The sequence below is a fragment of the Crinia signifera genome, chromosome 5, assembly GCF_055691185.1.
Source record: "Crinia signifera chromosome 5, ASM5569118v1, whole genome shotgun sequence".
NCBI classification, from domain to species: domain Eukaryota; kingdom Metazoa; phylum Chordata; class Amphibia; order Anura; family Myobatrachidae; genus Crinia; species Crinia signifera.
This window is the reverse complement of record NC_139221.1, coordinates 287,444,169-287,458,121: the sequence shown is the minus strand read 5'-3', so window position 1 is coordinate 287,458,121 and position 13,953 is coordinate 287,444,169. Positions and strand designations below refer to the sequence as shown.

Here is a 13,953-nt window from a genome sequence, read left to right as displayed (position 1 = left end):
AGCCCTAAAATGTATATTGTACTTCAGACAATGAAGCACCAGGTAACGCAGCAACCTGAGGGCCTCTGGGGAAGCCGCCCTCTGATTGTTAATTGCGTGTACCACCCCCAGGTTGTCACACCAGAACACTATGTTCCGATTTGCCAATTCCGTTGCCCACAGCTGCACTGATACTATGATGGGGAACAGTTCCAGCAGCAAAAGATTGACCGTGAAACCCCTGTCAATCCAAGACTGAGGCCACCGTGAGACGCACCATTCCCCTTGGAAATAAGCCCCAAATCCCGTGGAGCCAGCAGCATCAGTGAAGAGCTGCAGTTCCTTGCTGGATTCTGGCTCCGTGGGCCATATAAGCTCCCTATTAAATTGCCCCAGGAATGTGGACCACACTTCCATGTCGTCTCGCATTTCCCGTGACAACCTGACCGTGTGGTGGGGGTCCCGAACCCCCGCCGTGGCCCTCTCGAGCTTGCGGCAGAATACCCGCCCCATGGGAATGATGCGGCAAGCAAAATTAAAGGACCCCAGCAGGGACTGCAATAGTCTCAGCTGTATCCTCTTCTTCTGTAAGCACTCAACTATTAGCCCTTGAAGCTTTGTCACCTTATCCTCGGGCAAGCGGCAGCACCCCGCAGCCGAGTCTATTTCTATGCCCAGGTAAGACAGGACCCTGGTGGGTCCCTCCGTCTTATCCGCAGCTATAGGGACCCCCAGCTCCTCTAGCAGGGAAACCGCCCGGGACAATATATGGGCGCACGTGCCGTCGTCTCCTGGTCCCACAAAGAGAAAGTCATCCCGGTAGTGGGCTACGCCCGCACAGCCTGTACTGCTCTGTATGCACCAGTGCAAGAACGTGCTGAATTTCTCAAAGTATGAGCAGGAGACGGAACAGCCCATCGGTAAGCACTTGTCTATGTAACAGCCCCCATCTAGCCTAAAGCCCATGAACCTGAAGGACTTAGGGTGTAATGGGAGGAGCCTAAACGCGGATTCAATATCCAGTTTGGCCATAAGTGCTCCCTGGCCGAAACCCCGGACTATGCCCAGTACCTCGTCAAATAGCTGGTACTGCACACTACAGAACTCATCCGGGATGGCGTCGTTTATGGACGCGCCATGGGGGTGTGACAGGTGCTGTATCAACCTGTATTTACCCGGGGTCTTCTTAGGGACCACCCCGAGAGGGGAAAAACACATGTCAGGGAGGGGGTTCCCTTGGAAGGGGCCCGCCATCCTGCCCAGGGCCACTTCAGCCTGGACTTTCTGGCGGACCACCTCCGGAAAATCCCTGGCTGACTTGAGGTTCCTAATGCAGGAAACCCTTATTCCGTCAGGGATGGGGAGGGGGAAACCAACACTAAACCCGTCTAACAAAAACCGTGCGTCCGCCCTGTTAGGGTACGCCATCAACCTGCGTGCCAGGGCGTCTACTACAATTGGGGAAGGGGCCTTACTTTCCGCCAGTGCCGGCGTCCCCGTGATCCCCGCCCTTGGCCGCTGACCTGCAGGATTTGGAGGGGTGCCCCGCCCCCCCGCAATTACTGCAGTCGTGACGGAAGCGACACTTGGCGCCCCTGTCACATTTGCCTTCGTTGTATGCAAAGCACTTCCCTTTGCTGCCGGCTTTGGAACCGGGTTTGGCCGCAGGAAATGGCTTCCTGCCCGCTGTGTCTGAGCTATGTTGCCCCTTGCCTATGACCTCGAGCCATATCTCCACGTGCATGACCCTTGACCCGGCGTGGGCGAGGCGGAACTTCTCATCGTAGTTCCGCCACGCCTGCCCCTTATAGTCCGTGTACGTCTCGTTCACAAGGAACAGGTAGCGTAAGACGTTCACGTGCTCCCCAGGCCTTGTGCTCAGGTAACAAGAGGAGAATATTAAAAAGCCCTTCAGCCAATTGTGAAAGCCTTTAAAGGCCGCCTCACTACCACTTCCCGCCTTCTTGGCTGCCTCAAAATCTTTTTTCATGTCGACTGTCAGTGTAAAGAAGTCGACAAACTTTCCCCTTTTTATTTTATCCTTTATGCCCTTACGCAGGCCCCTGGCCATTGCTGTGTTGGTGCAATGGACCATGTCGCCTGCCGTGGTAGCTACCTCTGGCTCCGCCTCCTTTCTAGCTCGCTTAGTGCCACCCACTTTTTTCGCCACTGCTCGCGCAACCATTTTAGCAAACTTGCGCGGGCGCTTGGGGGACCCAGACTCGTCACTACTCGCTGAGGAGTGGGAGGAAGAGGATGCACACTCTGATGTATTATCATTCTCACCATCTCCAGAAGCTTCGCCTTGGACCGCGGGATCCACCCGTGCTGTGGCCCCCGTCCCCGCTGAAGTGGATGCTTCTGCCCGTGACGTGGACGCCGGGGTCTCAGTCGTCCTGGGAGCTGGTGCCGGGACCCTGGGTATGGCTGGAGCCGCCACCGGTGTTGCTGGCCTGGATTCCGGAACCCTCCTGGACCTTTCTGCGTCCTCTTCCTGGGACGAACCCCCGAAAATGCCGCTCCTGCCACCGACAGAGGATACCTCGGGAGATAAAGGTGCAGTGTTAGGACCATATCCTGAGCCCGTCACCCTCACTGACCCTCCCGCTGCTGTCCCAGAGCTCCCCAGGCCCCCAGTCGCATAAACCTGGTTGACCTGTTGAGCCTGGGCATACATGTTGGGGTGAGTGTAAGCCGCCCCCTGATAAGCCTGCTGCGGCCCCACTGGGCCCTGCTGCTGTGGTGCACCAGCACCCTGCCATGCTCCCCCAAAATACCCCCCGGGAAAACCTCCACCTGCCCCCACTGTTTGGGGGAAATACGGGAACGGGGGCTGATGGGTCCCTGGGTAGGGCCCGTACTGTGGGTGGGGCGTGGGGCACCCTGGGTACCCCCCTGCATTCTGACCAGGAAAAGCCCACTGTTGCTGCTGTTGCACGGGGGGTTGCATGAATGCCTGCTGACCCGCACCGAAACCCGTGTGGCCAAGCCCCTGGTGCCCCCCCTGCCCCGCCGGGGCCCCGGCGAAGCCCTGAGGGGCCGCAGGGAATGGCTGCTGGCCCTGATGCCATTGCTGCTGCGGTGCCTGCCAACCCTGTAAGGGGGGGGCACCGCCATCCATCTGGCCGCCGACGAAAGCGTCCCCACGGCCATCGTCCCAGCCCAAGGGGATGAGGGACACCCTCCCCGGGGCCAAGATGTTTGTCAGGGAGGTCAAAGGGCCCTGACCCGCACCGCGCTGCCCGCCTGCAGTCATCCGCAGAGGGCTCCACGTGGGGCCCCCTGTTATGACCTGCAGAGGACTCCCTGGACCCTGCGCTAATGGGGTACTAGTCCTGGGGGGCACCCCCCCATCTCCCCCGCTAAGTGAAACCCCCCCACCGCTCACCCCGCTGCCTGAAGCGCGCGGGGTGCCCACAGGGGTATGAATCACCTGCGCTGGCGTTAAAACGCCAGCAGATGGCGCTAAAGCACTGTCCCCAGCAGCGCTACTCGCTGCTGGGTGCCCCCCATGTGCTGCTGGCGCAGCGCGCTCCCCGCTCACAGCAGAGCCCTGCTGAGCCGGGGAAACGCTTCCCTGCGCTGGGGACACATGTCCCCCAGAGGAAGAATGTGCAGGAGACGGCGCGCTCACCCGCGATGACGCGGTCGCGGCCGTCCTGCTGCCTCCCCTGCCTCCCCCGCGCGCTGGTACAGTCACCAGCGGGCGGGCTGCGTCTGCCAACCACCGTGGTGGTGGAGCAGATCTCTTGGGGCGGCCGGACATAATTGCAGCTGCGCGAATGAAACAGGCCTAAAAACAAGGTAAGAGGTACTTAGCTTCGCGTGCTGCACTGTGTGAATCCGGATTCCAAGAGGAAGTTCCTCCCCCTAAGCTGGACCCTATATACCCCACTTAAGCTACCTCCCCTCTGGGTGCTGATTGGCCCATAAGCACCACATGCTAACCTGTCTAAGAATTACACACTGCTCTGATGCTGCATGTGTATTTGCGTTTAACCCCTAAATCCCCGGGCTCTTAACTACACTCTGGCTTATGCAGCCCTCGTTTTGCCTTGTCATGTAACATGTCTCACTGTGGGGGAGATTTAGCAAATGTTGGAGAGTGTAGATAAGGTACTAACCAATCAGGTTGCATCTGCCATTTTACAGGCTGTGTTTGAAAAACACAAGATCTTTCAGAGAGAAAGAGAGAGAGAGAGAGAGAGAGAGAGAGAGAGAGAGAGAAAGAGAGAGAGAGAGAGAGAGAGAGAGAGAGAGAGAGAGAGAGAGAGAGAGAGAGAGAGAGAGAGGAGTCTCTTTACTAAAGCTAGACACACACACTTGTCCAATCCACAGCAAATCTGACTCCCGATCAAGGCCCTTATTCTGATCGGTGCGGTCGGAGCCGATTATGCGGCCAGGACCGTGCGTGCGAAACCCCGCCTTCCATACGGATCGCCAACTCCGTCCGTATGCGGTAAGAAGCTGTCCGAACGGACCGCACGTGTATTTTGCATGGAATACGCCTCCTCCATCTAAGGGAACCTCCCCCATCATTCGATGGTCGCAGACCATCGAATGCAGGACCGAGTGCTCCACCAGCACCCGCAACCTCAGACCACACGGACATTTTTCCGTGCAAAAGCAGGGATCTGGGCGGGCAGCTGACATCCGGCGATGTCATATGTCCGCCCCCTACACGTGCGTCACGGCCGCATTACCATACATACGCCCAGCGTTTTCATGGGAACTCCCATGAAACGCGGGGCGTATGCATATGGTAATGAGCCCAAATAGCCCTTCACGCCCCTCTCCACCCCCTGTTCGGAGTGTTCACATATCATGCGGAATTTCGCCGTACGCCCCGCTCGCACATGCGCAGAGACGCCTCTGCACATGCGCAGACACAAAACATCGGCGGGCCGAACGCACGCGGATATATCCGCACCGATCAGAATAAGGGCCCAAGTGATTTGTCCAACATTGGACAAGTGTGTACCCAACCAGTACACCTTATCCTGGTCACCAGTTGGATTCCTGGTCTTTTTATATGCCTTGAAAACTAGGAGACCTTACCACTGACCAATATATAAGTGTGTAGACTGTTGAGATCGAATGGGTATGAATGCAGTCATTTGTACTCATTCGATCTGTAATATAGACGGGTCCCGGGCATTAGTTGATTTCCAATTTACCAGTAAGGTACTTGTGTATTATCACGGCGCCCATCGCATCGCATCACATGCCACTAATTAAGGTATGCGATGGCATGCGATGCGACGTGATCATGCCCGATTTGGGCTTATTCCCATGTTAAATGCCCCCCCAGACCCAATTTTTAATTGTATACCCACCCTACCCACCCTGATGGGTAATGACTATGTTAAATGCCCCCCCCATTGTTAACGCCACCCCACTATCGACGCCAACCCGAAGCGTGGTGAGCGCAGCGAGCCTGCGAGGGGCGGTGATACGTGTCCTCCCACCTTTTCATACCCCCACTATCCACGTTGGCATGGAGTTGATTTTATATAGTGTAGCGAGCGCAGCGAGCCACCGAGTCCGAAGCGTGGCGAGCGCAGCGAGCCTCGCAAGGGGACGCGGAATATATGTGAAGTCATCCACGTCCCCTCGTGGGGCTCGCTGCACTCGCCGCGCTTCGGGCTCGTAGCGCTCGCCACACTATATCAAATCAACTCCACACCGACGTGGATAGTGGGAGTATGAAAAGGTCGGAGGACGCGTACGGCCGCCGCTCACCACGCTTCGGGTTGGCGTTGATAGTGGGGTGGCATTAACAATGGGGGGGCATTTAACATAGTCATTACCCATCAGGGTGGGTGTACAATTAAAAATCGGGTCTGGGGGGGGCATCTCACATACTAATCAGGCATCTGGGTGCCTGTACAATTAAAAATCGGGTACAATTGCGTCGCATCGCATTGCATGCGATGCAACGCGATTTTTTTTTGTACAATGCCCTACGATGGAAAAGGTGGGCGCCGTGATAATACACAAGTACCACCAGTAAGTATGAATGTCAAATAAAACATGTTTTTCATTCGTATTTGACTGAAGCCTGCATGGATAAGTCAGATCTGTGCACGTTTCTCAGTGTAAAAAAAATAGAATACATAATAAATAAAATGGCATGGGGCCCCTCCGTCCAGCTATAACCAGCCCCGGGCTCATTGAACCGGTCCTGGTTTTAGAAATTATGGGGGACAAAAAATGGGAATAGGAGTCCCCCCGTATTTTAACAACCAGCACCTGGCCCAAACAGTCAGCAGGCTAATGCCAGAGCCGGGGTACAATTTTTATACAAGTTCTTCCAGCCAAAGCATTAACCTCTGACTGGTCAAACTGGGCAGGGACCTTGGGGGAATGGGGACCCCCCAATAAAGGGGGGCCCCTGTCCAGGCTACCCCCTGCCTGGGCTGAAGCCTGGGGCTGTCTCCGCTGCCCTTGGGTGGTGGGCACTGGGCTGATAGCCAAAATGTGTAAAAAAAATAGATGAATGAACTATTGGGTTAAGCTGTGGGCGGGCGCTGGCGTGAGGAGCGGGCAGTTGTTGGCAGGTCAGCGACACGCAGGCCCTGTCAGGAGGAGTGGGCGGACGCAGACAGGAGGGTGCAGGGCGGACACTGTCAGGAGGGCGCAGGGCGGATGCTGGCAGGAAGGCATCGGGCGGATGCTGGTGGGAGGAGCTGGTGAAAGGAGAGGGCAGCTGGGGGCGGAAGGAGTGGGCAAGCAGCATCTGATGACTCAGTCTGACAGGTCAGTGAAGTAGGCAGCAGCATGAGGTGGTGCCATCCTTTGCTGCGTACTTTACTTGCATGACAAGTCAGACTGTTTCATCTGCAGTTGCCGGCCCGGGCCACAAGTGTCTCCCGGTCGCCACGCCCAGCAATTACCCACTGAACATTGTTAATCTGAGCCGGCCCTATGCTTGGGATGCCCCTTGGCATCCCAAGCTCCCTGGGCAATTGCCTAGTTTGCCTATGCCTAGGGCCGGCTCTGTACCACTGGCATTAGAACTAAAGGTGCACTGCAGTGCGCATTAGTGGACAGTGACTGGGAGGTGGTCGTAAGTAACCACATAAAAAAGGCCATCTTGTGGGCATGTTATGGGAGTGTCATGGGTGTGTCTATGGATGCGACTGTGTTCCCAAATGCCACAGAGACCATGTTTAGAGGAATTTCAGCAGGAGACACTGCGCCGGCCATTGGCTGATGCAAGTGTAGATAGTGCATTGATGGTGTAGTAGTTACACCACTGTCAGAGTTGCACTGTCCACAAGCTTTGGTAATGGACATCTCAGAGCTTGTACAGTCTGGCGTATGCTAGTACACAAGGGGAAGGACTAAAAATATAATTTGTATATTAACACTGCTGCAACAAAAAGTTGCGGCAGGGTGCAGGAGATAGCGGTGGAGCTCTTGAACATGCTCAGTGCGGCTCTTGCACATGCTCAGTGCGGCTCTTGCACATGCTCAGGGCCGCTCTTGTACATGCTTATAGCGGGTCTTGCACAAGCTCACTGTGGCTCATGTTGAGCGTGGCTCTTGCACATGCTCATTGCATTGTGGAAACATCTAAATAGCACTTACCTCAGAATCAGCCCCTATGTTCACTTAGTTTGTAACCTAACTAACTGATTAATGCAGACTCAATGTATGGAGTACACATCAGCAGACCACATCATTCCACCAGCATGGACAATTTGCACAATACATAAACAGTCACTGATCACATTAGGTAGGATTGTCATGTGTTATAAGGCGTACTGTATATTACTGTGCTCATCACTTGATGCGCATCATTCACATTTGTTTCATATGACAGCAAAATGGGAAGTCCGGGTCATGCTTACACTGTAGCCGAAGTAAGCTCTGACTCTGCAGATGTACCTTGTGTTGAGGCATTAGCTCACCACAAGTATTAGTGAAAGTATTAGTGAAATTGTTGTGGCTCCGTTCCCTTATTGCACTCATGGTGCTTGATTCTGATTTATACACAATTCGGCTTTTCACGCAACCGAGCAATTACCTGTAGGATCGCATTGCGCATGCACCAGGATCTTTCCGATTCCGCTCACAGGGCCTTATTCAGACCTGATCGCTGCCTGCATTTTTTAGGGACACTCTGAAAATGGGCAGTTACCACCCCCAAATGCCGACTTCCTGTGAGTTAACCTCCGGCCATATTACGATTGTTCTGCAATTTCTGCAGCCAGTCACTCTATGATCAATAGGCATGTTTAGTCATTCAACAATCACTTGATCTGCGAATTCACTGATAAGCGTTCAACTCTGAATCAGGCCCACCACCGCGTGGATTTAAACGCAGAGCAATTGACAGGAAGGGACCAATTGGGGGAGATAACGAGGAGGGCCGTTAGGATACATGTTTTATATCATGGGGAAAGTCATTCTATTAAACCACGGGACTATACATTGACTAATGCCATAAACATGAAAACAATATCTACATTGTCGATATGTACAGTGTGTTATACTCTGGATCATGGTGAGGAATTAAAATGACACTTAATTGAGAATAGAGAATAAATGTAACCCATTTATATGTTGAGATAGAAGATTTTCAGGCCAGGGTCTACCACTGAGGGTACAGCTGCAGGAGAAAAGCCCTGTTGCTAGGAATGGAATATCCTGGAGGATGCTGGTGGTTTAAAAGTCTGACCCAGGCATCCAGATACAGAGAATCCTGACAGGGTTCAATTAGTAGTCTATATCTTTCCCCACACCCCCTAACCCTCACTTGTAGCAGCCTAACCTACCCCCCCCCCCTCAAATTGATCCTAACCCTCCCTGCTAGTTCCTAAACTTAACCCCACTTAAGCATGGGTGCCGAAAGTTCAGCTGAGCCCCAGTAAAAAGGCCTTTCTCTACCACTCAGCATTGTGCAGGATGTGCTGGGATGGAGAGAGAGGCTGCTTCAGCAGCAGTTAGTTATCTCTCCCTGCAATAAGGGAGGGGGTGCAGAACTCAGGCCCCTTCCAACAGACCCGGGCCCAGGTAAAATGTACCCGTACCCGTCCCGCCTCCTCTCAATGCCACTTCTTGTAAGTGCCTAAACTGAAACCCCCTATCCCCGCAGCCTATCCCCAACCCCCCCCCCTCCCTCTGTGGCCTATAACTGTCTCCCCACTAGTGCCTAAATCTAAACACCCCCCCTCCTTCCACTTCCACTTGCTAGCCTACCCTACATACTTACCATTCAGGATGCCGGCTGTTGGAATTCTGGCATCGGCACCTGATCCTATTAAAAGTTCCAGGACCGGTGTTCTGGTGGCAATCAGGATGCTAACATCAGTATACTGAACACCAGGATCTTGGCCACCGGGATGCTGACCTCATCCCCCAGGAACAGAGGAGGGTGTGAAGTGGAGAGCCAAAGTAACAGGTAGGGATAGAGGTAGGGAGAGAGAGAGAGAAAAGAGAGAAAATCAGTTCATCCTCTCAGGAGCTGTTTGGATGTCTTGGTCATTCTCCAGGAGCTTGTTAAATATTTTAGTAGTTTGGGTATGAGATCCGGCTCTGAGAATGCTGGCAATCAGAAGACTGACACTGGCATCCCAATGGCCACAATCCTGACAATAGTCCCATTAAGCAAATGGTACTCTTTACCTAGAACGGCGCCCGCGATTAGAATCGCGGGCGTCGGGGGTAAAAAATCGCGGTCATCGCGGGCATCGCAGGTAAATCGCGGGTACATAAAAATCGTGTACCCGCGATCACCGCGATTTTCCCATAGGGAACAATGTTAAAAAGCCTGATTGACCGCGATTTTACTTTAAAATGCCTCAATGCCCGCGATTTTCACATAGGAATCAATGTTAAATGGGCTACAGAGCCCAAATAGGCACAATTAACCCTTAAATGTCACCCCAATTTTTGTACGCCACCCCACGATCCACGCCAACCCGAAGCGTGGCGAGCGCAGCGAGCCCGCGAGGGGCGGCGGTACGCGTCCTCCGACCTTTTCATGCCCTACTATCCACGTCGGCGTGGAGTTGAGAATAGAATAGTGTGGCGAGCGCAGCGAGCCACCGAGCCCGAAGCGTGGCGAGCGCAGCGAGCCCCGCGAGGGGACGCGGATACCTTCACAGTTATACGCGTCCCCTCGCGGGCTTCACAGGTATCCGTGGCGAAAAGCGGACACCTGTGAAGCCCGCGAGGGGACGCGTTTACCTGTGAAGGTATCCGCGTCCCCTCGCGGGGCTCGCTGCGCTCGCCACGCTTCTGGCTCGGTGGCTCGCTACGCTCGCCACACTATTCTATTCTCAACTCCACGCCGACGTGGATAGTAGGGCATGAAAAGGTCGGAGGACGCGTACCGCCGCCCCTCGCGGGCTCGCTGCGCTCGCCACGCTTCGGGTTGGCGTGGATCGTGGGGTGGCGTACAAAAATTGGGGGGACATTTAAGGGTTAATTCTGCCTATTTGGGCTCTGTAGCCCATTTAACATTGATTCCTATGTGAAAATCGCGGCCATTGAGGCATTGAATGCAAAATCGCGGTCAATCAGGCTTTTTAACATTGTTCCCTATGGGAAAATCGCGGTGATCGCGGGCATCGCGTCGCGGCCGTTTATGTACTGCCCGCGATGTCGCGATCACCGCGATGGGCGCCGTTCTAGGTAAAGAGTACCAAGCAAATATATGTAGAACAATTGGTAGCTCCAAACGTTAATTCATAGAGTGTTTTGTGGGTACCAAGAAAAAAAATGATAGGGTGTATACTGTGTTATATAAGTGAAACAGTCGTCCAATCATACAAGTGGTATGCTCACAAGTTGATGTACAATATTGGCCTCGGATAAAATCGTACTGATACCTGCCAAAGTTCTATCTCTTATTGTAATCCATACACCCATTGAGGACTACATCAGCATGGATTCCTGGATGCATACTTACTAAAGTGTTGTCCATCGCTACCAATCAGAATCTACTTAGCATTTATCTAGAACCTTCTAGAAAATAATATCTAGAATCTGATTCCAATGGGCAACATCTCCGTTTCTATGAGCCCGACTTTATGAAATATCCACCCAGGAATTCCAACTAATGTAATCCTCAATGGGTATATGGAATACAGTCAGAGAAAAACATTGGGCCCTCTGTCATAAAGGATGGACCCACCAGATAAGGGACCCACCCTTTGACAGACATAAGTTCACTTCGGACGTTCATTTGGAACTTGATGTTCTTTGGTGTCTGTATTATAAGTTGTAGGGATTCCCTCAAGTTTTAGAACTGCTCATTTACAAAAAAGAACATGTATTAATCAACAAAAAAAGTTATTTACTAGATGCGACTATGTTTTACGCCATATGAATACTTTGAATTGCTTGATAAAACAGTAAATTAACGACATAGCACTCCCACTAAACAGCTGGGTTCCACCCCCAGACACCTACTTCCTGTCAATCAAGAATAGAAAAAGTGGTACTTGTGTACTTTCACGGCTCCCATCGCATGCCATCGCATGCCATATGTAGTGTGCGATGAGATTTCCCCGTGTTTTTATGCATTTTTGCTAAAATCGCATGCGATCGCATCGCATGTGATCTGATGCGATGCGATGTAATTTTTCATAGAAATTATGGACATGAGTTGACATCATGTAAAATGCACCCCAAATGTCATTTTTCACACTGTACCACCCCCACTATCAATGCCAACCCGAAGCGTGGAGAGCGCAGCGAGCCCGCGAGGGCCGGCGGTACGCGTCCTACGACCTTTTCATACCCCCACTATCCACGTCGGCGTGGAGTAGAGAATAGAAAGTGTGGCGAGCGCAGCGAGCCACCGAGCCAGAAGCGTGGCGAGCACTGCAAGCCCCGCGAGGGGACGCGGATACCTTCACAGGTATCCGCGTCCCCTCGCGGGCTTCACAGGTATCCGCGTCCCCTTGCGGGGCTTGCTGCGCTCGCCACGCTTCGGGCTCGGTGGCTCGCTGCGCTCGCCACACTTTCTATTCTCAACTCCACGCCGACGTGGATAGTGGGGGTATGAAAAGGTCGTAGGACGCGTACCGCCGCCCCTCGCGGGCTCGCTGCGCTCGCCACGCTTCGGGTTGGCGTTGATAGTGGGGGTGGTATAGTGTGAAAAATGACATTTGGGGTGCATTTTACATGATTTCAACTCATGTCCATAATTTCTGTGAAAAATGACATCGCATTGCATGAGATCGCGTGCGATCGCGTGCGATCGCATGCGATGCGATTTTTCCCTGTACGATGCACATCGTGGGAGCCGTGAAAGTACACAAGTACCGAAAAAGTATCAGGATTTCATTGCAGCACGGTCTTGCGCATGTGTACTGCGAACCGTTCGCATGCGCAGTTTATCGATAATAAGCCGCTGTGTGAATTCGCAGCCGTGCAATCAGGTCTGAATCGGCCCAAAGTAAAGAGGAAAAAAAATAACCTTACAAATTAGGTGCAATGTATATGACAGATCACTGACCTATGTGAGATTATTTTGCATTATAAGGGATTGCTCTATAGCATTCATACTATGCAATTCTCCTCTTCTAATCGTGAGTAACATCAGTGGCGGATTCAGGGGGGGGGCACCCGGGCACGTGCCCCCCCTGTCATTTATTTTGTAGCTGAGGACCAGGGCTTTCCAACGAGCCCAGCCCCGTGTCTCTAGCCCCCCAGGAACCGGAGATATTGCCTGGCAAACCTGTAACGTTTTTTCCCCATAGGATAATATGGGACCCGTCAATTCCGACCCCCACCCGGTTCCGACGGCTGCCAGTTCCCGCCCTGGCATCACAGAAGCTTGTGGTTGATTTCATTCAATTCCAAATCGCTGGGCCTTCAATATGATACCAGGCTGGTCCAAATCGGTCAATCGGTTCCAGAGATATTGCGTGTAAACCGATTTTTTTATTTTTGAAATGTAATTTCATGGCTGTTCATGTTCTTTGAGGGCAGATTACTCTGGGACCAAACGTTCCAGTTTCACTGGATCAAAATCATTCAAAGCCCACTCAAAAGTTCTTCAATATAATACTTGTCTCATGTAAATGGGTCAGTTGGTTCCGAAGATATAGCCGGTTAAATGAGATAACTGTTTAAAGGGGGGCGGGTTGGTTTTCTCTCCCCCTCACACCAGAAAATGCAGGGACTAGGCTGGTGTAAAAGGGGCCAACCTGGGAATGCATTTTCTGGTGTGAAAGGGGTATTATTTCAAATAGCCGGGACCTGCAGTGCTCTGAATACAGCCAGGCTCTGCCACTGTCAGTGGCTAGCACTTCTGCCTGGTGGCGGCTGTCCCCCATTTACCACGAGCATGTATTCCCCCTTGGCAATGAGCATGTAATCCCACATGGCAACGAGCATGGAACCTCTGGCAATGAGCATAGAACCCTTGGCAATGAGCATGTAGAGAAGCAGCACTTATGTAGCATAATTTTTAATAGGCATTATGGTGTTTGGCATAACACATAATGGACATAATGGCGTGTAACTTAACGTGTAATGGACATTATGGTGTAAATGTTTAATGCGAGCCTTTGGTGGTCAATGTCCCTGTTTATGAAGTGTATTGTGAATTTTGGCTTAATCTGTGTGGCATTATGTGAATTCTGGCTCAATCCATGTGGCATTATGTGAATTTTGTCTCAATCCGTGTGGCATTATGTGAATTTTGGCTCAATCCATGTGACATTATGGGAATTTTGGCTCAATCCGTGTGGCATTATGTGAATTTTTTCCCAATCCGTGTGGCATTATGTGAATTTTGGCTCAATCCGTGTGGCATTATGTGAATTTTGGCTCAATCCATGTGGCATTATGCGAATTTTGGCTCAATCCATATGGCATTTTATGCATTTGGCTCAATCCGTGTGGCATTATGTGAATTTTGACACAATCCATTTGGCATTATGTGAATTTTGGCTCAATTCTGTGTGTGTTATTATGTAAATTTTGGCTCAATCCATGTGGCATTATGTG

At 52.2% G+C, this 13,953-nt stretch overlaps 1 protein-coding gene across 1 annotated transcript in view; it reads right to left on the bottom strand.

Annotated features, from left to right (window-relative positions):
• Positions 1–579: 579 nt before the first annotated feature.
• LOC146081163 (uncharacterized) overlaps positions 580–13,953 on the bottom strand; it is a 26,527-nt gene continuing 13,153 nt past the window's right edge. The window contains exon 2 of the mRNA XM_083189175.1: positions 580–2,521. Coding sequence (XP_083045301.1) covers positions 1,451–2,164 — 714 coding nt within the window. The 5' untranslated portion in view covers positions 2,165–2,521 and the 3' untranslated portion in view covers positions 580–1,450. The remainder of the gene's footprint in view (positions 2,522–13,953) is intronic.